We start from the raw sequence: 24,974 nt of genomic DNA, 5'->3' as shown, positions 1-24,974 counted from the left end.
TTTTCTCTGACAATAAAATGAGTGAATCAGTCTTTTTAAATATTTCTAAAGTTACTGTCATTATGGTAGGGACTGCTTGTGGAGTATTCCCATTGCACTCTCAAATTACAGTATATTTCTTTTATTGGGTTAAGACAGTATTCCTCACAAAGATCAACACAATATGTAAACAAAACAATCATGTTTTTAAGAACATATTTTGGATTATTTAATTCAACAAATTACAACCATTGTTTATTTTGACATCTAGCTACATGTCAATATACAAGTATATACACATTTATATATACACGCTATCGTGTGACATACAATGGATGGATAGTTTACATGGCCTCTATTCAAATGTTAGGTTTTTGTTTTAGAAAAATAAGGACCCAGACAAAACTTTTTTAGTCTACAATGGTGATCTCGGTTCGTTATCTTTGCTGAACGTTTTTGTTTTGTTTTTTTATCAATTATTTCTTGTCATTGTTTCCTGTCCTGTAATCACAAAAACCTGGCATTTGAATAGGGTTGTGTAGGCTTTCAATATCCATTCCACATGTACATATGTAGTTGCATAAACGGACACACACGCACACACACAGTGGGGCCCCTTGTTGTTTTCAGGGGAAATTCTAATGCACCCGCAGTGGTTTATGTATATTGTATGAGTTAATAAATCCCAGCACGAGAAAGCTTAATTCAAGTAGCATTCGAGTCAGTTAATCCAGGAAAAGTATTACAAATGTGTTCTTACAGGGAGAAGTTTTGAAAGGATTCGTGCAGTGCAAGCTTACTGGACTCTCAAGCATAGTGAGTCTCAGCATAATGCCCTTTGTCAAGTCTCACAATATTAACCTGCAAATGTGATAGAATCTAATATTCATTTCATTGAATGTTTACCAAATGTGAGGCAGTTGGCTTGGCATCAAGGTTTTGGACTAGCATCGGGCTGTCTCCCTGTCTTGACTTGTCACACATGGAATCCATCCATTTGTGTAATTCATAAACTCAACCAATCAAATCAAAATCAGGATAGTTTTCTGTCACCGGAGATTATGGCATTTCTGAGTGCTATCGGCAATACCAAATACGACAAAAGCACCACATCTTCAATGGTCAAACAGTCAACATATGGTGGGGCTTAAGTGTCTTTGTCATGTTCGACTGATAAAATAAATAAGAATCTAAGTATTCCAATTATAGTACTTGCTTAATTTTCCAACAAACCCCGATTCAAAAATTGTCAAAGCATTGCTTTGAGTGGCTAAAATTGTCATAATTCTAATGTTTCAGCCTTTTTGTATATGAAGAAGAAAATGAATGCCTAACTTTGAGAAACAAGCAGAAGACCATTTCCACCCCCGGTCTTTGGGTTTCAAACCAGTTTTAGGCACTGAGTATTGAAGCTGTCCCCTTCCCGGCAGGACACAGCCTCCAACAGCGCCTGCTTCTTTTGGGTGCTGCGTGAAGATTCCAGTTCATACATAGTGGTCAGATTGAAGAGGACGCTCTCGTGGAGGTAGAGGGCTGGATCCTGTTGCACCAGGCCTTCCAGCTTGCCCAGGGACTCCTTGAGCCGGCCCAGGTAGAGCAAGCAAACTGCTGCGTTGTTGTTGGCCTGGTTAGGTATTAAGACAAACGAGCAAACGGCTTAAGATAATGGCGACGTGAGTGCAATTAGCAGTGTGGCCAAGACTTACAACTGGGTTTTTTGGGTCCATCTTTAAAACGTCCATGAAGGATGCATGTGCTTCACCGTAGTTGTTCTGACTCAGGTAGACAAACGCTCTGGAAATCCACATAAACAAGTAGTGCTTTATGTCGAGTGGCAGTCATAATTTGCATGTATCTTAATATATATATATCAATCAATGTGCATCTTTGTATGGACACAGAAATGTTATACATTCATCATAATAATTACTAGTATAGAATACATTTATATAATCTTCAAATAATATAGGTTTTAGTGCTTGGGACACATTTAAAAATGTCATTTATATATGCATTAAACAGCTTCGGGCCCAGCACGGAACCCTGAGGAACACCATGAATAATGCCAAGATCTTCTGATCTATATTGTCCCGTTTTAACATACCGGTATTATATCCTTCCTGAAAGTTAACTTTTTAACCAATCACTTGCTACGCCACAAATACCGTACTGTTCCAGTTTATTAATAAGGATTGAATGGTCTATTGTATCAAACACTTTATTAAAGTCAACAAATATACCAACTGCATGTTTTTTCTGTTGAAACACATTTGTGATTTCTTTGATCGCGTCAATTATTGCCTTCGAGGTACAGTAGGTCTATTTGTTCAAAAACCATATTCCTTCATTTATTAGTTAGTGCTTCTCTAAGAAAAGTCTAAGTCGAGAGATGCTTTTCCAGAATTACTGAAAACGGAGTCAATAGAGCGATGGGTCTATAATTAGTAAAATGAGGCTTGCCCTCATTTTTGTACAACGGTTTTAGTCTATCATCTTATATTTCAATTTCAGCAAACCTTCGTGCTCAGTATAATAGCACACTTACTCTAAACTAGGTATACCTACGCAACATGATCAGAGAGCTATTTAGAATATGCGTGACTCCCATGTAGATAAATAGCTTCCCACTGCATGGGTGGGTTTTCTGTACTCTATTCCCGAGTAGGTAAATAGCTGCCCACCGCTGAGGGACACTCGTATTCACTGTGATGGCTTAAGTACCAAAATCAGATTTTTTCTGACACATTTAAATGTATTTGTGACCAAAAAAACCCCAAACATAATTACAGTCATTAAAGCGCCATAATCTGTGCTACATCACCCACCAGAAGTAAGATCATTTTCGACGTTATCAGCAATCTCAAGAGTGGCCACAGACTTGTATAAGGACTTTAAACATATGCACCTTAGGCACCGGCAGACATTTGGCCATGGAATAGAGCACTCACGACTGAGTTATTTTATAGAGACACTTTGCAAACATGCTCAATACAAACTTCAAAAAAACACACAGACCTGTTCATTAGCACACATGTTGTGAGGCTGGGCTCGCTGTCTGTCTTCTGGCATGTGTTTTCCACATCGCAGAAATACATCTCGGCTGTCTTAATGTCTCCAATCTGAACAAAGAAGCAAAAACACATTCCGCCGAGTCATGGCTTACAGGATTTGTTTGGCTTTAAAGTTTGCCGAACAAGAACCCCGTGTATAGTTTTTATGCCTATGTCACATAAGGTATGGATGTGTGTTGATGTATCAACCTGCAAGAAGATGCGTCCTATGCCACTGAGCAGCTGTGCTCTCTGCTGAGGTTCATATTGGATGATGGCTTGATAGACCTCCACAGCCAGAACATAGTCCTGTGGCGAGAAATGGATAGCGTTTGACGAATGAGAGTCGTCGAAAAAGAAAGGGAGAAGGTAGAAGAAAAATGAAAAAGCTTGGCAAAGAACTAAAAGGCACCGAAATTGCAGACAAATGGGGTAAAGGTGAGGGACGCAGCAGGAGGCAGAAACAGGTGGAGGGCAAGCTGAGCGGAGGCATGGGGAAGGCGAGCGAGAGAGGGCATTAATCAAACATATGGAGTAATAGCGGGGCGAGGTGACCCAACTCCCACCTCCACATTGCTCACACTGTGAGTCGACTAGTGAGTAGGGCCAGGCAGGGTGGTCAAAAAGGAAGATGTGTGTGTGGGCTGACACACTACTCTGGGCTATAGTGTGCACATTTCTGCAAGTATTAATGGATGCGTGTGATTTGAATTTATAAGTATGTGTCAATAGCTATATTGGGAAAACGGAGACTGAATTTCATCTTCATTGCATTTGTCTATACTCACTCTTCCCCAATGATTCTAATATTTAAAACAAGCCGGCTCTTGTGATTTTCATGTTGACACGTTGCTTCTCCCCCAGAGTACGGCATGAAAGTATACACAGGTATACAATATACATAATCTGTTGTTTCGAATTGTGTTCTGGATTTATTTTGAAACAACCTAAGATTTGTCATGCAATTGTAGCAACTAGCAGTGGTGTGCAGTCAAGGCCTTCAAGGTGCCCTCTGCTGGCCCCAAACACGATCAGAAGCACAGAAACTATATTTAAAATGTACCGTATATTCAGCACTCCGCTTCAGCGTATAAGGCGCACCTTCAATGAATGGCCTATTTTAAAACAGTTTTCATATATAGGGCTATTATAAGGCTCATAGAAGCCACAATGGTGGCTGCAGTTGTGTTATGCATCCACAAGATGGAGCTATGCCCATGGAAATAAAATACAATACAGCTTTATTTATCGAGAGCTTTCACAACCGCTGCAGCTGTAACAAAGCGCTCTACAGAACATTTAAAATACTACGTCCAAGAAATTAGAACATTGATCCACATATAAGGCGCATCGGATTATAAGGCACACTGTCGGCTTTTGAGAAACTTGAATGCTTTTAGTATGGAAAATACGATCCATGAAATTGGACAGTACACTCTTTTTGTCATAATTTCATAGTGTGTGTGTGCGTGCGTGCAAATATTGTTTGCCCACTGCTTTCAGAATGCAGAATGCTGCCCCCCGTCTTTGAAATCACCCGTACTTTTTTATACCCGGATGATTTTAGATTCACCACGCTGTGTTCACAAATCCTCAGTGACTTCTTCAAAATGGTTCAGTTCTGTTTATACCTCTAATAGCTTAAAATGCACATCAGGTTAATAACCAGATATTAACAAATGGATGAATAAAGCCTGAATCTGCCTGCAAGGTTGTGATTTGTGAGGCTTAACAGCATTTCTTTTTTTTAGCTACTTCAGTACAAAAAGTCCTACCCATAAAACTGGTGCACAACAATGAACAAACATTACTGTGGATGAGAGGGAGGCATTTATGCTGACATGTAGCTGATTTTTACACTATTTGTGAGGCATTCTCCCCATGGGTTTCCGGTTGACATATGAAAGTATAGTACTGATTGACCAATGCGTTCACTGAAATGAGTTCCACACTTTTGAGACCCCTAACTGTGTTTTGTACACCAACAGAGCGTTGAAGTGACACAATACTAATCAAGTCAATAATTTTCACAATGTTTGAGAACGTCAACAAATAAATAGCCAACCATGAAAACCGGGGCCAGATTCAGGTTTGTCATCTTGACACTAGATGGCACTGTGGTTCTCTTTACGTTCAGAAACGCCTCACCACCTTTCCCTTTCTTCTGTTCCTCTCTGACCAAGAATCCAATTAGTGGTCAGTCTGGGGGGATTTCACTGTGAATCCTCCACTCGCTTGGCATCAGAGCGTGCTCTCACTCTCTCTCTCTCTCTGTCGCACACACAAACACATTAACACCACACACCAGCGACCCCCCCTCCTCACACACAGGCAAACTAGACACTTGTATAAGGACATAAAACACACGTACCTTCATCACCAGCAGACAGTTGGCCATGGAATAGAGGACTCGACTGAGACGAGATTTCCACAGCTTCAGAGATTCTAAAATCACAAAGAAAGGATACAGGGCAGATGTTTGATGGTTTGATGTTGACTTCCTGTTTTCATCACACCTTTTTGGGTCCCTGCTCCGAGACCCGTTACTTCCACATATCCTACTTTCCTTTTAATTCCCCTGCTTTACTCCTCCACATCGGGGTTTGTTTTAAGAGGAGGCGATACGGAAGACACTGCGGCACTTTTTTTCCTTCTTTCCCTCAGACAGTACCCCCTGTGGAAGCGCTTTTGTAAAGGCTTATTATTATTCATCGCGGCGCACCTGTGAGTGTGCATGTGTGTGTGTTAGGGAGGGGAGCTAATCACTCAGTAGGGGTCTGATGTGCGAAGGTATGCCCCTGTGTTATTGACTTGACTGTCGGCTGTCTGTGTGGGCAGGGCGAGGAGAGACAGAGGGCAGAGCTATTACACAAACTGGCAGCAATGGCGCACCAGCAGCAGACATTCACGCACACCGTCCTGACAGTTTTTCCCCAATTATAAGCAAGTGTCTTGGTACGTTTAGCTCACATTTAGCAACTGCCATCTTGTTTTTCTAAGGGTTTATATTAAACTTACTTCTTGAGTGCAAAGGGGGGAGAAGCAGACTGAGAAGAGCTCGCAAAGAGATTTATTGCTAGGTTGAGTAATTTTGAAGGACAACAGTTTTGCGTAAGGGTAATATTAGCGGCGGTGATTACAGTCTATACTGCCCGTTTAATACCACACCACATGTGCAGATGCGAGTAGCTTGAAGAAGACTGATATGTATTGATCTGTTCTGCTGGCTGGGCTGGAGAAACCGTCCTTGATATTCAGCATGAGTACGGAAGCAGTGAGGTGCTGAACACTTTTAAGAGCACACATTGACGTGTTTGTGAGGTGGTGGACAATGTGTGTGTGTGTGTGTGTGCGTGTGTGTGTGTGTCTAGCCGCGGTAAGGTGCAGTACCGCACCAGGCGTGCTTCAGTGCTCGTTTGTTCGTGTGTGTATTTCCCAGTGGGGTCTGTGACCTCACTTTCCTCCAGTGTGTGAGGCAGTCTGGGCCCAGGGCCAGGTCCGCAGCCTACAGTCTGCTTGAGTGAGCATGTGTGTGCTTACCTTGCCTATTCTCCATTGTTAAGGTGATCATGCCGCCATCCTCAGCCAAGCCTTTCTCCAAGTTATCCACGATCTGTTCAAGAAATGGTTTCACTGCAAGCACAGCACTGTCGGATTTCTGTGTACAGTATAGTGGAATCGGCATATTCAATAACTCTAAAATCTGACCATATTTCCTTGTTTACAAAGGTTCATTTAAGTATTTGTCTGGCCTTTTTTTTTTTTTTTTTTTGGTGGGAGTGAATTCTGTCATGTAAGTGCGACATATTATGCAGATCTTTATGTTCATCTGGAGGCTGTGCTTGTTTGTTCAAGTACTAACTGTGAGGCAGACAGTTTTGAGATTGTGCAGGCGGTCCAGAGCCTCCTGGGGCTTAGCCAGGTGCTGGGGAAGCTCGGCATGCAGTAACCGCATGGAGAATGGCACCATGGAGCCTGTTAGGGAGGGAAGGATGGCAAAAAAAAAAAAAAAAGAGAGAGGGGGGCGGGGGTGGGGGGAGAAAATACAGAAGATGAGGAAAAATGTGAGGATGGGAAAGATCAGAAATGGGGTGGGATGAGGACATTGTAGGAGAGAGGGAAGAGGAAACAAAGGTACATGATGAAAATGCAAACCTCTCCACACACACACACACACACACACACACACACACACACACACACACACACACACACACACACACACACACACACACACACACACACAACCCTGGAGGCAAGAACCTACAGATGGCATTGAGCTATGTATGCCTACTTATTAAACCCTCTCATCGTTCTCTCTGAACATTGCACAGTACAATCACTCATGTAAATTTCCCCAGTGTGGGACAAATAAAGGATATCTTATCTTATCTCTACGCTTCATCCTTCTGTGTCTCTGTCTCTTCCACACACATTATTGAAAAATAACCCATGTTCAGGAAAGGCCCTTAGCTTTGATTGGGGGTTCTTTGATACCGTCATCAAATCTCATGCATCTTTGGGCACCACTTCCACCCATCACGGTATACTCCACTTCAAAAGTATTGGAGCTGAAGCAAATTATTTTTTTGACTTAAACATTTTTTTTTGGCTTTAGACTATAAACAATCCAGTTGGAAATCATAAAACGGAAATGAGCTTTAATTTTATTGTATTTACGGCTACATGCGATACACGAGCTTTAGCACGACCTATACTGGAACATATTTCAACCTGTTTGAGCAATGGACCCTTTTTTTTGTTTTAATATCTGTAATGATCAGTTACGAGGGGCGTAAAGAGTTAGCGTTCAGTGATTTTCATAACAAAATATAGACAATCCATAACATTTGCCGGTTTGGCCTACAGCCCCCTTCGTACATCTGTAGATAACTACATTTTGCCAACAAAAGCCGTTTCTCACTTTTGTTTTTTTTTGCATTATAGTTTGAGGTGTCACAAACACACCAAAGATATTTGTTAATATGAGTTGCACAAAACCCTTTTTTCTGGTGAAATAAGAGAGTTTATGCTTTCTTTTGGTCGGTTTGGAGCTGATATTGTGACGGAATACAATATACAGTACTGTAGTTCTTCCAAGATCAATCAAAACACTGTAAAATGGCTGGCAATACGGGAAGTCGTTTTGAAAACAGCTGGGCAGTGAGCACAATGTAATATTCTATTAAAAAAATAAACACAACACACTTTTTACATTTATATTTGATGGAATTCAATGACAATGAACGTTAATTGTGCATATTTGTCTTAAAAGGGATGATTATTGCAGGCCTTAGACCTGGTACACACATGTGGATTTGCAAATTGCAAAAGATTATTTCCACTGTGACGGCCCCCGTATATAAAGAGAGAAAAATCAGACATTGAACATTTTTGGTCGTGTTGTGTATGATGTGCACCGATAATCTCAAACACAGAACACCACATATAAATAATCTGATCCACCATCGGTCTATCCAGTCCTCCGAGGCAGAGCTCTCATGTGATCAAACGTGCTCTCACAAACACGATAACACGCAGATAGTGGGTATGCGCCGATGGTTGCCGAGTGCTTCCGTAGGGGGACCCGAAGCGGGAATGTTGCAAGAAGGCAATTACGGAGAGGGGGGGGGGGGGGTGACTGCTTTGGGAATATACCTTTTGCTGCCTGGGTAACTCACATACAGTATACTTAAAAATAATCAGGGACATACAGTATTTCATTTAATTTGGTGCTTCGTGTTGGTGGGTCAGAACACGTCTTTGATTGACTATATTCTCTTCATGTCACAGTCGACAAAGTTAAACCGCTCCAGAATAGTTGGCTTTCCCTACACACACGAAGATTTTTGGTGTTAAATATTGAAGCTGTTTAATATTTAAGAGTGTCGGCCCAGACTAGTTTTGGACACTAAATCCACTCCTAAGAAATCTCAGACATTGGGTAATCACATAGGACAAACATAAAATAGTTGCGCATTTCATATGGTCGGTAAGGAAGGGGCAACATTGGGACAAAACCAGCCCGATTGTCTTTGTGCGTACCGACGATCAAATATTGATAATATTTGCAATTTCATCTGTGAATAATTGACAAAAAAATTTTGGGTGATCTAATTAGATCCAAATTGTTTCGAGGGCAGGTAGGGCATGGGCAGCCACCTCTTCTGGCATTTAAGGATTTTAATCATGACAATACATGCTCAGTACAAACATGAGACAGACGAATTGCTTAACAAATGCTTCCATCTATTTTCCAAACTGCTTATCCTCATTCCGGTCGCCAAAAATCAAAACTTGTGTGAGTTCGTTTGCAAGCACAAAGCATAAGGCATTTAATATTGAGCAAAGGAAAGTCAAGTAGATGGATCCGTGTGTGTGTGTGTGTGTGTGTGTGTGTTAGTGTGTGTGGGTTACTTTTTTTTTTCTTATGGTTGCTCGAGGGCGAAAGCAGATACTAAGCAATCGGAATACATTAGAGAGCAATTCACGCGTGTAAAACGAGGACCAACAAAAGCAAAGAGTTGCTGCAGACAAAAGTGGAGTTGTTCAACCTTTTCAAGGACAGCAAGGATTCAAAAAAAAAATAAAAAATTTTAAAAAACAATCCTGGGAGAAACTTCCCTTGTGCACCGCCCAATCTACATTAATGCAAACATTTTCCTTGAGCAAGGCCTTTTCTGCAGGTTTTCAACACAATTTCTTTGCCCTGTCCATTCGGTGGAAATTTCGACAACAAAACATCTTGCTGTGGACTCTCAGAGGTCAAAACAGAATCCGTACCAGGATACTGGACAACTGCTGGAAATGGAATATTCTTTACTGACAACAAGTGCAAAAATAACTTAATCACTCAAACGTTGTCTTTCGTGAGGAAGGAGTAACGTGTGTTGCAAATTAGCCACACGCACCTTTAAACAAGTGTAACTTGTCACACGAGTAATATGGAGTTAAACACAGTTAATAGTAATATGTTAAAACATTCTACCCTCTCATGTTCTTCAAGATCCTTCTCGAGCAAGGTTCTTTTAGATAAAACATTGCAAAATATGTGCAAAAAAGTAGGGTCCGACATATTTTTTCAACTTGAGTGTTTAAAGCTCGACTCCCAAGTTGTTGCCCTTTGCTCAATGCATAAATCAGCCATGAATGGTCGGTGAGTTCCTACTGGTGAAATTGGCCATTGGAAGTCAGACAAGACTCGCTGGGAACGACCTGGAATTGATCTTAGTTACATGAGTCCATATCAGGACATTTTGAGACCACTTTAAGATCAATTGTGATTTGTCTTTCTGCCATCAGAAGTCAGTTATATGTCCATTTAGTATGTTCATTCTTCATGTTCCGATTTTCAACTGTTTTAAAGGGATGACAGTAACTGCTCTGTACAGCACCTGTGTCGTATTGTAAATGTAGGAGATTTGTAGTGTGAAGGTAGACATATTAGGGCTGTAACAAAAACTGATTTGATTCAGAAAAGTGGTTTTGATTTAAAAGACGCGAGCGCAGTGTATTGGACCAAATTGAATCGTTCTACTTGAAAAGATGTTGATGTAATGTATCGAATCGTTTTTTTATTGGAGGGATAAATCTTTGAAGGAAAAGCCACATTTACTGTACTGACAATTCATTGCATCAGGCCCTCTGGAAACGAGCCGAACCAAGACACGGATCGAATCATCCTTTCTTAGGAAGATGCACATGCCGATGACGTACATACATTTTAATTTTTGTTATCATCGTGGAGAGTTGTTTGTTTACAAACATCGGCATGTAGCACAGTACTATAATTTGTTGTATCCGTTCCTTCATTCTAAGGTTCCACTTTTCACACGAATATGTCATGCCGGACTTGATGTAGCTGACATAGGCGTCGCCATTCAGCCTTCCCGGCCAGCTAGGAGAACACAACCCCGATTGCTGTTTGAAACTGGATTGCGCTGAACTGAACTGTGAGCTATTTTGTGTTGTGGAATAAGACTGGAATTTGTAGCGACTTTTCCAAGCATTATTTATGGAAATACAGTACTTACTTGGTGATCAAACAAATACACTTCCAAAAGATGTGTCCAATGTTGATGAAGGATGGTGTTCTCTGACCAGGGAGTGTGTTTTGAGTTTGTGTGTGTGTGTGTGTGTGTGTGTGTGTGTGTGTGTGTGTGTGTACCTCTTCTCCCGGGATATAAAGTGGGGTAGTACTCATAAAAGAGGTCTGGTTGATCTAGATCACCAAAAGGCTCAAATTCCAGCTCAGCATTTTGGAAAAGGTTCAGTTTGGTGAGAAGAGCCAAACGCGCAAACCAAAGCTGGAAAAGATAAACACAAATATACACGTCTTTGGGAGACAGGCATGAAAAATAAATGCTTGTACAATGCTGGTCAGTGTTTGTTCAAGTATTGTATGTGCGTCATTTGTTTTAAAAAAAAAACATGTAAAAATATATAACATTTCTGACATGACTTCTGCTTTAAACAAAGTGGGGAAACAGCAAAATAATATGAATTTGAGAAGAGGGAAAATAGGAAAATACTGTTGGTATTATTTTGGGGACAATGAGTGCAAATGTATTATTTAAGAATTTCACGAATTTAATTGATAGAGAGCACTTTTCAGTTCCGACAGAAACACAAGCAGTTGTTTGCAACCTACCTGCAGTGAGTTAGCGGTATGAGAAGTTGGCTGTCCAGCTTTTCCGTATCCCTGGCCATGAGCTGTCAAAAGACGACCTGTCAGATCAACTGCTGCACGCCAGTTCTTGCTGCTCTGTAGGGGAGGGGAGATAATAAGCCTCGGAGTGTTTGCAATCACATCTCAAGTCACATCACACACTAAATCTGAGAGACATGAACATTCTGTGTCCGGCACCATTTCATTATTTTACTCAACTGGATAGATACAGTAAACAGATATATGGATGGATAGATAGCAGTTCAATATAGCCAGTGAGATCTGCGAGAATGGCCAGGCGTGCACTCCGGGCCTCCACTGTGCAATGTCACTCTGTTTGACTAAGTGAATTTCGCTAACAGCTGATGGGCAAATTTTCATCTTTTACAGTTGTTTTGAAACATTACAAAAGTGGATATAATGCAATGGCATCCAACAAGTTGCAGGTCGCGGTGGATGATGGCTGTCAGTTTCCCCAGCCTGAAATGTTGTTCATTACAGTGAAAGATTCACCAAAATTTTTTTTTGAAAATTCTATGCTTCCAAATTTGTGGAAACGTTTTTTTGGAAGTCTGTTTCCTGTTCCCCAGTCCATAAAGATCTGACTGGATGAATTTAGTGACTAGCTTGACTTGTCTGTATATTTTTTCGCTATATTTTGTGGCCTTACTCCCTTGTTGTGTTATTTTTGTTATTTTGACTTCAAAATGGCGCCGCGTGGGTGGCTACCTTTCCATCAGCTCCTATATTTTGTTGTTCTACTTCTTCCTTTCATAACTTTGCTGCTGTGAATTGGGAATTTCTCCATTGCGAGACTAATAAAGGTTTTCTTATCTTATCTTAATTTGTCCTTTTCAACCCATGAGTCTTCTTTTTTTTTTCTTTTCTGCCATTTCCTTTTGTATAGATCAAATGCCCTTTTGCTACTCTCCATATTGGTCTTTTTCCTCTCCCTTATGGCCTGTTCTTATTTGCTATCTTTTATTTTACTGCTGCATTACTGGAGGTTTTTCTTTCACTTGCTCTCTTTTTCTGCTGAGTCATTAGGGTGAGAAATGAAGGTGAAAACAAGAAGGGAGCGATGGTCAAAGCAACTGCAGCCCTTCTAAAATACAAAATACACAGCAAACGTGGGCAGGAGTCCCACTGTCAGGTTGCAAAGCATGAATGAGTTTGTGCATGAATATCTTGGTGCTTGTGTGAAATGGACAGAGGGTAAATAGGGATGAGAACATCTAACATGTACAGTACTTGACACACGAGAACAGCACGCCAAGCAACACCGCAGAAATCAACACTGGATGTAGGGTTAAAAAAATTAAAAGAAGAAAAAAATGATGCTATTTGCCAAAATAGTTGAGTGATGGAAACAAGAAGCAGTTGGTGGTAAAATGAAGAGAAGGGGTGAGCCAGGAGAGCTGCAAGGGAAGAATCAAGTGAAACCAGGATGAGCTAATAAGTTCAGTGCAGAGACTTTACAAGACTTTCCAATGCACTCTAGAACAAAGCAATTCAAATTACGTGTCAACATAATGCTAATAATGTATGTATATATGCATGTAAATGTGTGTGTGAGTGTGTATATATTTATACATCTATATAGCTATATACTGTGCTGTGAAAAAAGTATTTGCCCATTTCCTGATTTCTGTGTTCTATTTATTATTCATCACACAAGGTTTCAGTCCATCAAACCAATTTTATTATCACACAGAGACTACTCAAGGAAAATGCAGTTTCTAATGATGATTTTATTTACCAAGGGGGTTAAAAAAATTTAAACCGATCTGGCTCATGTGAAAAAGTAAGTGTTATTTCAGAAAGTTACTGACTAATGACACTTTAGGGAAAGCTGAGTTCAATTTCATAAGCAACACCCTAGCACCACATTGGTTGAATAAAGAAATCACTTAAACAGAATCTGTGAGACACATACAAGATCTCAAGAAACAAAGCCATCATGCAACGATCCAAAAAAATTCAAGAAGAAATTAGAAAAAAAAGTTATTGAAATCTATCAGTCTGGAAAAGGTTACAAAGCCTTTTCCAAGACTCTGAATGTTGTTCTAGGTTCTTACCTAGAACAACATTCATAGAACTCCAGACCTCACTGGCCTCAGGTCAGGTCATTGTTCACAACTCTACTATCAGAAAGACACGCGTCGATCATGCAGCAGGGCAACGATCCAAAACACACCAACAAGTCCACCTCTGAATGGCATTAAAAAAATAAAATAAACATTTTGAAGTGGCCAAGTCAAATTCTGGATTTGAATCTAACTGAGATGTTGTGGTGTTACCTTAACAGACAGTTCATGCTCGAAAACCCTCCAATATGGCGGAATAGAAGCAATTCTGCAAAGAAGAGTGGGCCAAAATGACTCCACAGCATTGTGAATGACTCATCACCAGCTCGCAAATGCTGGATTTCATTTTTTTGCTGCCAAGGGGGGTACACTCCATTAGGAGGTTCAGGTCGCAATTTTTCACATAGGGAAAGGTGGATTTGGATTTTTTTTGTTTTTATGCCTTAATAAATGAAATTGCCATTTAGAAACTGCATATTGTATTTCCTTGGGTTGTCTCTGTGTGATATTAATAAACCTCTGTGTCTGTGATAAAAATGTAAGGAACACAGATATCAGGAAGGGGGAAATACACTCTCTCGCACGCTCGCTCTCTCTCAAAAAAAAAAACAAAAAACCTGCATTACAACACTTTATGAACAAACGAACGCCCACGTGTCTTCCCACCAGACCGAAAGCCTCCAGGCAACCCAAAGTTAAAAAGGCTTTCGCCACTCAGCTTTGTTTAATACAGAGCTCCCATGCAACTTCAATAAAAAATCCAGCATAACACAAAGAGGGGAAAAACATTAGTATTTGACACACTTGAAGTGAAGTGATTGCAACCGAGGCCATCTTTGCTTTGAAGCCTGTGTAGTTGGTGCACAGACACTTGAACCGTGGGCACAGAACACTGTCATCAAGCTGGGGGGCGGTTCCTTATTTTATCGATATGAACTTCACAGATCAGCCATCATTCCTCCCACCGGCAATGGCTAGAATTTTCCAACTGTACCACAGAGAGATGTAGAATCGCTAAACTGGTGTACTGTAATGCATTATGAAAAGTAGCTTGTGGCTTTTATGAGAACTCAACATAATACTCCCAAAGATGGTTCAGCGCAGAGTCCAAGTTCTAAGTGACACTCCTCTGGGTAATAGGAACCGCTGATTGACTAGTGGGCTGTTAGATAGGTTTAATAGTGTGGTTGTCAACAATAACAGCTTGGCCTATTTTTTTTTTTGCCTTTGAGACAGTTAGAGAGCGCTGCTAAAGATGGCATTAAAGCCACTCATCCTCATCCACCCACTCCCAAAAAGAGTGCACATATTGTTTTCCAACGCTGCAAAAAAAGCGTTTGACTTGATTGGACCTGATTTATAAAATGTTCACCTTCCAAATGAGACAATGTGTGGGATGTAAGAGTACATGTATTCTATTCAGATTTTTTTGTATATATTTAGCCATACAGAGCCCCCACACAGCATGAGATGGTTAATATATTACAACAAGGTAACAAACATCCACAACAAACATACTCCTAATAGGCACTACTCAAAATACATTAACACACACATTTATTTTATCACTGGAGTATGTCTACAATTTTGTAAGCAGTCAAATCTGGTGATTGACTGGAAAGGAAAAAAAAAATCTCAAAAGCAGGTCAGCATTTAAACATTCGGCTGGACCATAAATTCTTAGAACCACCCATCAACACATCAGTGCAGTAGAAACAGTGCAAATCCGAATGGAATTGCACTTGGGTGCACAGGGGTGGCTCCTTTCGACAATCCAAAACAGTATACGCTTCAATCGGAATATCTCGGCGGCATCCGGCCTGCACATGCTCTGTCAGTGCGCAGTGACATTTTCTTTTACTCATTTGAAAATGGCGGTTTCACACCAGAATTAGTTTGTGATGGGAGAGCTTGCATTAAAATACATGAAACATGTTTTATTATGCTATTGTAGCATAAAAGTAAGTGTAAAAACAACCACAACTGCTCTAAGTCCATTTTAATAAATTGTCCTTCAGTAATTTTACCTCGGAAACCACCTCATCTGTGATATTAGTTTTTTGTTGTTTTTGTCTTTTGTTTTGTCACGTTTGTTGTTTCATCGTGTGGACCTGATATGGACTGTTTTCAGCGTTTTTTGGCCACGACATTCGTCAAAGGAGAAGTATCTGTGCTTGGTGGTTGCGCCTTCTCGGCAGCACGCCTGTACCAGCACAGATTTTGATTGGGAGGAATGTCGGCCCCATTGACTGTCGGTGCCGGACAGACCTGGGGCGCTTGTGTTTTTTGCGCCCGTAATGGGCAGCATTTTTCACAACCCCGTTTTGTTCAGTGGAGATGTTGGCACTGTTGGACAGTCGGCTTTGGTGCGGTAGGATGGATGGCTGCTGTAGTTGAGGATGAGGAGAGAGGTGCGTTGGCACAGAGCGCCGATGCGTATTTGGAACCAAGAGTCGCCGCTTGGAATTGAAATGCATTTCCATGGGACAGGAGAAGTGAACCAATCTCTTTTTTCGTCAATGGATGCTTCAGCTTCTTGTTGACTTTGAAACTTAGCTTATAGCCGACGTGTGCACATTTTGAGCATGACGTCTCTGATCCACTGGTTAAAGGACACTTTGATTCTCTCCTCTTTCATCTCAAACTGCTTCAAACAACAAAGCGTGTGACGGAGAAGTGGTTAGGACTGCACGACTGTCCGTGTTTTATGTTATGTGTTGTGTTTATTATTTTACTTTATGTTAGCTGTTTTGTGAAGCGCTTTGTTACAGCTGCCACTGTTGTGAAAGCGCTATATAAATCAGCATGTATTGTATTGTATTGTATTAGTAATCTAATGGAGAGGAGGGACAATATCTGAACAAAATCTGAAATAAAAGCAAACAAAAAAAAAAGGTCTGTTTAACTTAAATAAGATATGTACAGTGCAACAATTTGGAACATACTGAATTTCCACAAATAAAGTTCTTGAAGTTGAACAAAGTTTAGTGCAACCAAAATGCCACCAGAAACCTGACATATTGCTACGTTTCGCAATATTTGCAGAGCTCCCGCAAACACACACAAGTGCATAGTTTGGTACATTGCTTGTCGTTTCTTGACATCTCTGCTGCAGTCCAATGCTACTTTCTGACTCACTGTAGCGCGCCATTACTTTGCCCTCGGCTTTCAGGAGCCACCTACACCCGTTGCGGATAGTGACTGGCACACATGCACACACCGTTACAGTATGTACATCTTATATCGAGTATTGTTTGTGTGCGGGCGTTTCTGTTTGTGTTGTGTGCATGTGATAGCCCAGTCCAGAAGGCCTGTAAAATATGCACAGCAGTCCTATGCATAATACATGCCTACAGCAGGAGAAAAGAACTTGTGAGCCGAGTAGATTTCCACCTCTCCATCTCTCCCCTTTGCCCCTTCCTTCCTCCGCTGCGCTTTCTCTATTACTTGTTCATTGTTGTTGATCACATTTTGAATAACAACTGTCTGTCAGGCTCATTTGCAGGTCACAAAGTATTATAGTAAAAGGGATTGGTAGCTTGAGCGATAGGGACAAAAATCTAAGGAAAGGCATGCTTTTGGCAGAAGAATGAGGGACATATGTTATGTGAAGAGAAACGCTGTTTCGTTAACTTCATTAGATGGAAGGAACGGTCTCACTGAAATCAAGACTGACTGCAGCACCACACCACAAGGTGTTGCTGGTGGAACATACATTTATTTTTACAGGATAGGAGGGAAGGGTAACTTTTTCCAAAAAATCAAATCATTCAAAATGTTAACATTTTTGAGGCACTATGTTTGTCCTGCAGATCACTTAAATCTAAAAAATAAAAAATTATGAGGCCTTCTCGTGTTGTGGTCTAGGCCTTCCTCGTGTGACGCCAAGTTTGTCCGCCATGTGCTGAGGAGGGCAAATGGTGGAGGGCACAGTCGTGTGAGTGAGATAACAGAGGCAAAATAGTCCCCAAGCCTGTTTGTGGACAAGAATGATGAACACTTGTCTGAACTAGAGATAAAAAAAAAATATTCTTTCTGATATCGGCAGTGATTGTCGGGGTTGGGGGAGTTGTGTGAAAGAAGACGAGCAAGATGGCTATCACATCTTCGAACTGACCACTTCACACCATCCTCTACAAGAACCGACAGTCTTCCTGAAAAGACCGGCATTGATTAACTTCCACAGTGAATGTATGCAGATGTAGTTGCCAGTGTCCCGTCCTCTGCTATATAGTGTGTTAGAGGAGCTGCACCAGAGAAGAGAAACGCACATGGCCCCACAGGATCATCAGGAATCCATGTTCAGAGGGCAGGCGACAGCTGCAGTGCATAGAAGCTGCAGTGGAGCAAACGTTTCTTTAACGTTCTTCACTGCAGTCCACGCTCAACAATGCCACTCATCCACGGCACACTGCCATCACGCAGCAGAGGAGTACTCTCAGTGATTGAGTACTGTCACAAAAATTGACAACTCCAAAAAAATGATTTCCTCCCACCAGGCCATTAGATTCCATAACACCACCGTAGGCAAAGGGGGACGAGATAGGAGATAGCTGACATGTTCGTGAACCACACGTCATCCACACAGCTTCTCTTTGCCTGTCTCGCCTTTCTAGCTACTGATATGCACCTTCTTTGTTGCACAGAACGCCCACCCATCAAACCCATCCATTTCGAACGCCATTTATTCTGTTGAGGAGGGGTGGAACAAAAAAAACATCTGAACCGAAAAATCTCACCTCATCTTTTTGATTTAAAAGATAAGAGTGATTCGAATCGAACAGAATTGAATCATTTCACTTTGAAATATATTGAGATATTTATTGAATCATCTTTTTTTGGAGATGTATATCACACTCCTGCTAAATTCATTCAAATGTATGTAAAAGGGCAACAGACAAGTCACCCCCTCAATCTGAGCCATACCAAATCTAATCGAATCGCAATAGTCTGAGTCAAACTGAATCGTTCACTTCAAAATCTTTTTAAAAACCATCCTTGAATCGTTTCACACAATAGATATCAAAAAACATATCGTCTTGTCTTTTGTGGAAAGCTGCACATCGCTACTGTTCAGGATTGCGGGTGCTTGAGCCAGATGATTTTGGGTGCAAGGCCATAAATGTCAATAAATAAATGTCTCGGTAATACAGAAACAGAATGCAAAAAAACTCAAACTGTCTTCTCTCGGAGATCAAAGTGAAGTTGGGAGTGGCATTATAGCGATGGCGAACACCGCTTTACTAAGACTGGGAGGCAGCGCGGGGCATGTTACACCACAATTTGTGAATGGATTCTGGTTGCTTGGGCTAACGTGTCAGCTTGCACTGTTGTTTGAGCTTTCGTAAAAGCCGGCATTATTTCTGTTGAGCCACACAACAATGAGACTGACTCTGACAATGATGCGAGGGAACCTGGCGTGTTTGTTGGAGAACTTGCCCTGTTGCTCATTTCAGATAGGATGAGGAATTTGATGGATCTGTGAATGAGGACTGATCAAAAATAAGTATTATTACACCAAACTCTGTTGTGTTACCGCTGCCTTTTTAAAAACATACGTTAGTGTGCTTGCATGACACCGTATTTTTTAAGATTGCTTATGTTTACCATGCCTGTGCCCAATAATACAGTGTGCCTTGCCTTGTGTAAGTGTTTATTACAGAAATAGCAGCCGTAACTGAGGCTGCACCTTTTAATACGGTGCGCAGTGTGGTCGCGAAAATACGGTAGTTTTTCTGTTAGCTATTAATTGAATAAGACAGGTCATTTGCTGGTCTTAGCACAGAATGGATGGTAACTATTTTGGATCGTATTCACCGGAGGATTTATTCTTTCATTTGAAATCACATTTACAAAGAAATATGTGAGCTCTCAAACTCATCCGAACTGCTGGTTACCATATGAGCTGGCTAATACACCTAGAGCAGTATTTGAATCCATCTTATCTGTCTTATCCGTCCATCCCGGCAGCATGGCGCAAAACTCTGCCTCAGTTCTTGTGCTTTGGATTTGAATTATGGGTGCTTCCTCCGGCATTCCCAAACCATGCATTTTAAAAACAATACCAATACAGTAAATATTCTCTAGTACGGACTCGTGTTTGCGCTGTCCAATTTGTCCTGATAACAGAAATTCCTCATTTGGGAAATGAGCATGGTACATGTCCTTTATGAACCTGCAAGTATGTTGACAAAATGCACGTGTAACAACACAATCAATAAAATACAAAAATATACTGTCCAAAAACTGTTTATATAACAAAAACTGCAATACAGATGTATCCCAAAATAAATTAAAACAGTAAAATACGTACAGTATTTTAATGTTTATTTTTTTCTGTCTTGGGGAAAAAATTTGTATTTTGGATTGTTTTGTTGGATGCATTCTTTGGTTTATGACAACGTTTGCCTGCGTGTCATACAGTTTTCTTGCTAGTTGCAAGTAACTGTCCCGTTGATCACCGATGTCTGGTAATTCTTGTGCATACTGAAGGATTTTTGTTGCCATTTGCATTGCTTCCTTGCTGGATGGTGGCTTGTCATCAGGAGTTGAATCGATGCCTTGTTTTTTAAAGTTTCGTAGATTTGCGTCTTTCCAACTCCAAGTGTCTGCTGGATCTTTCTAACTTTGTGTCCAGCCTCGCTCAAACGGATGCATTTCACTCGCTCCGCTCCAGTCGTTACAGTTCTTCTACGTTTCGATGCGATGATCTACACGACGTAAGTGAATAAAGTTAAAATCTTTCGCAATTACAGTAAAACGCACGCCAATAAAAAGTCGCTTACACGTCTTCGTTTCGAATCTGATGAATGAAAACGGCGAAGCGAACACGTTTCTTCGGTCATGTCGAGTGGGTGCTGCTTTTAAGCTAGTGCCGCGTTCTCCAGGACGTAAGTGAATAAAGTTAAAATCATTCACAATTACAGTAAAATGCACGGCAATAAAAAAAAATCACTTACACGTCGTCGTTTAGAATCTGATGATCGAAAAACGCGAAGTGAAAACTTGTTTCAGCATTGTGTATTTTCCGTCGCATCGGGAGGGCGTTACGTGTATTTAAGCTCCCGCGGCATTACACCTCCATCCGGGTTACGGGTAGTGGAATTTCCGCTTACGCAAGTTCCGGTAACACGTAATATCGTAGTCAAAATGTTAATGCATAGGTTTTTATTCCGGGTGAAGGATATTCCTTTCCATAGAATTCCGGGGATGGGAATATTTACTGTATGTAAAAACACGGATCTTTCTTCGGTACATTTTTTTTCAACATATTTGCTATTGGAGTAATCTAAAAGTAATTAAAAGTTTACATAACTGCATTTCTTTTAACACGTAACGAGTACGTGGATCGGAATACAAATTTTAAAGTCACCCTTGAAATCCTGGTCGCCAGTTAGTTGCAGAACACATCTCGAGATGACCAATAATTCACACTCACATTCACATTGTCACTGAGTGGGAAATGAAACCATGCTGCCTGTACACAAAGTCAGACGAGTGTACTACTACACCATCAGTGATCACAGCACATTTACAAAGCTAAAATATAATCCACAATCAATATTTTCACTTGCTTTTCCTGTTTGTTGCTCGAAGTACTCCCCCAAAAATTCTACAATGAACTACAGCGTTCCTTAAAAGGAGAAGGAGGTTCATTTGGCAGAAGCAAATATCAGCGAGTGAATTTCCCATAGCTTATATCATGTCATTCTTTTTTTAAAAAACAAAGTACTGTATTTGGCGAACACTGCATCAACAAACTTACAATGAGCTGTTTCAGACCCAGGAAAGATTGTTCCACAGAGTTGGCAGTGAGAACTTGTCGCTTCATGGCCGCCTGCTCTCCCAAGAATCGAACCATTAAATCTTTTACAGCATCGCCCTGTGACAAAATAAAACGTTGTGATAACGTTGTCATGCAAAAAACAAGAAAACAAAACTATTACAGCTTATTGCATATCATTGTTGGGTTGTCATCCGAATTAAGTTAAATGTGGCAAGGGAGTTTTGTTGCAAATTATTATACATTGGCTCGGTGATATTTTAAAATAACAAATAGAATATTTAAGTTATACAGTTTCAGAATAAGTACTGCCATTCTATCAACAAATTATTCCATTCAAGCAACAACAGAGAGCCGTGGTAAGCATCTCTCCACATAGGCCACTGAGGTATATGTACAGGGCTGCAAAAACAAACCTATATTCTCGAAGAAAAAAAATCAATGTACCGTATTCAGGTTTTGGCTCCAAATTTCACGATCAATTTGTCATGTTGCGCGAATGTTCTGTCGATCAGTGGCTGTGTCACACTCGTATTATGTCAGTTGTGTTACGTCAGGTGTATCTGAGCGCGCATGAGTTGAGACGTAGTTGCACACTGTTAATACAGAAGCCCAGCAATGAAGTCACTATAGATTAGAATTAGAACACACACAGGGAGTGAACAGTACACTTTCCACAGAAGTCTGTCTGGAACTGCGCTAACGTGGAGTGCAACCATCTATGAACAGCAAATTAATAGATCAATTAATACGTGTCTAGGGTGAAAATACTCGCACATGGAAGCGAGACACTGTAGGGTATCCAATAGGATTGCATGACAAATTATCAACTTCCATTCAAAGACTGTTCTCACCCCAGAGTGTGAACAAACAGAAGCCCAAATTCTGCAAATCAGAGGCATAAAGGTTCTTTCTTCAAGTTGTTTATTTGTCACTCCCAACAGGAGTTTACTGTAAAACTGAGCGTAAGAGGTAAAATAAAGAATAAACTACCTAAATGCTGTTATACAGTAAAACTCAGGTAAGCTAATTATAATTAGCACCGATGTTAAGGAAAAATAATCTCATTCTTTAAATATGTGTAAATAAGGCATATTCACAGATATTGCAGAGCATGTATTTCAATGTCCATGGCCTATTGTAAAGGTTTTTGATTTCAACATTTAGTTAAAAAATATATTTTGAGTCAAATTATTTAAGAGCTCTTCACAAACTATGCTGTTGATGCACTTCTCCGCCATATAAATTTGAAATAATTTCCTGTTTTTTTTTAAATATTTTTTTTGTACAAAAATTTTAATTGACTATTTAAAGAACCAGTCGTTGCAGCCCTGTATTTGATAATTGCATTTTACAATGAACTTGTTGGTAGGGCTGCATATCACTTGTGGTAGGAAGCTAAATGGCACTACTAGTGTAATACAATGAAGAAGAGGCAATGAAGAGATATTTTTTTTGTTTGTTTTTACTTTCTTGGAAATTGTTTGTCTCACCTGAAGGTTGTCAAACTTGAGACCCGGCATGGTGAGTCTGTTACTCTCTGAATATGCCGAGTTATTCTGCTGTGTGGCCGTGGAGAGCAATGACTTCCTTGTCTCCTCAGATGGCAGCCAGGCATCATGGCGTCTATCCACCTCGCTCAGACTCAGCGCCGTTGCAAATGCGTCATCACTTCCTGAGAACACAGCCTGGAGTTGATTGAAAGGCTGCAGCTGAGTCACTGGAGTAGAGGCGGGGGATTGAATTGGTGATGGTAACATTTGGGATGGATGAGGCTGAGGCTTGGCTGTGGACTCGGGAGGGGCAGAACTACATCCTGAATGAGGAACGGGGGCACCTGGAGAGGTGCAGGACGATGAGGTAGAAGAGAGATGCTGGGGGTTTGAGGCCATTGGTGTTGCATTTGGGCATGGCGGGATCTCTGCATTTGGGTTGGACACTGAAATGAAGGAGGAGGGGGCCATGAAGGAATCAAAAAAGTCAGAGGCTGGATTGGCCTGTCCGTTGTCAGTGAAGAAATTGCTGAGGCTAGGGCTGGGCTGGCATACAAGTGGAATGGTCGACTTGCTGGGGGTTACTGCATCATCACTTCCCCCGGTAGTCCCAATACTAAAACTGAGGGACTTGATGAGAGTGGGCTGGAAGCCGTCAGGTATCAGTGAATTTGGCTGCTTGCTCTGGCTGAATATAGTGCACACTGGCACAGGTTCATCTTTGAGATTTGTCCCTTTATCCAACACTTGTTCCTCACTTTTAAGACTAGATGGAATCTTTGCGTCGGCGGGAGATGAATGGGCATGCTCTCTTACATTTGTCTCATCCATACTCTCCTCTTTTTTCTCTGAATATTCTATCTGCTGCACATCTGAAACTTCAGTCTCAGTCATAATATGTATGCACTCAGCTTGTTCCTCAGTGTCACATGATGTGAATCTTTCATTCACCTCATCAACACCACTATCGAGGAATGCGTCAATTGGAGCAACATCATCCTCCTCACTGTTATTCGGTGAATCAGAGATAATGACACTTTCCATCATTTGGTCATTGAGCTTGTCCATCAGGCTTTCTGATGGTGAAGCACTGCTGTCTCCTTGGGGTGTCGCAAAACCTCCCCCAAGGTCGATGCTTTCTTCTTGTGGCAGGATATCATTTCTGGTAGGAGTCTGAGTACTGAGCGTTGACGCTGGAGGGTCTGGGCATGGAGTCTCCTGGGTGACATCCTCAACCGTGATGTCCAAAGTGACTGGCCGCTGGGCGGGAGCCTCCTCACTCTCCATTTACTGCTTATCAAATCTTAAACCATAGTAAAATAAATAGGTAAGTACTGTAATTAAAATAAATGGGCCAAGAAAACGTTCTGAACGCGAATAACAACAATTACAACAAACTACAGAACGTACATTCAAATTCCATAGGGTTAGTATTGACAGCAATTTACATAGTCATCTTTCTCATAAAAGCAACACTGTAACTAAGATATAGTACACGTTACTCTACACTGTAGAGTACTTCTCATGCAAGAATTCCTTGGTTATACGTGAGTTATACGTGAGTATAACCAAGGAATCGCGCATGCATGGATGTAATTTAGCTATTTTGCTAATGTTTACTCTACCGGTAGGAGACGCATCTGTTCCAAATAGTCCAATAAATGCCTCAGGAATAGTCGCAAGCGGTTATAAAGGTATATAATAGTCCCAAGTGATCGATGCAGAATTCTAATAACAGAAGCCAAACGGTACAGAATGAATACAAGACAGGTATAATGTCTTACCTCTCAGAGACTCAAACACACAACATTAATGCGCACGCGCGGTTTCCATTGCTACCCGGAAGTCTTTCTACGGCAAGTCAAAGTTGCCAAATGTCATTTCCAAACTTACCTAGTATTCTGGGATGGGTTT

General features: G+C 40.9%; 1 protein-coding gene across 1 annotated transcript; it reads right to left on the bottom strand.

Annotated features, from left to right (window-relative positions):
- Positions 1-105: 105 nt before the first annotated feature.
- Positions 106-24,889, bottom strand: trappc12 (trafficking protein particle complex subunit 12). The gene is made up of 12 exons (XM_086127162.1): positions 24,845-24,889; positions 23,061-24,363; positions 21,550-21,666; positions 11,680-11,793; positions 11,197-11,335; positions 6,892-7,004; positions 6,570-6,642; positions 5,401-5,474; positions 3,240-3,338; positions 2,995-3,098; positions 1,686-1,773; positions 106-1,603 (listed from the first exon to the last, which is right to left on the bottom strand). The coding sequence occupies exons 2-12, from the start codon at positions 24,345-24,347 to the stop codon at positions 1,361-1,363; spliced, it is 2,451 nt and encodes an 816-aa protein (XP_085983288.1). The 5' UTR covers positions 24,348-24,363; positions 24,845-24,889; the 3' UTR covers positions 106-1,360.
- Positions 24,890-24,974: the final 85 nt, after the last annotated feature.

Source organism: Hippocampus guttulatus, chromosome 13, assembly GCF_054856545.1.
Source record: "Hippocampus guttulatus isolate MCC_2025c chromosome 13, RoL_Hgut_1.0, whole genome shotgun sequence".
Lineage (NCBI taxonomy): Eukaryota > Metazoa > Chordata > Actinopteri > Syngnathiformes > Syngnathidae > Hippocampus > Hippocampus guttulatus.
This window is presented reverse-complemented; position numbering and strand designations above follow the sequence as displayed.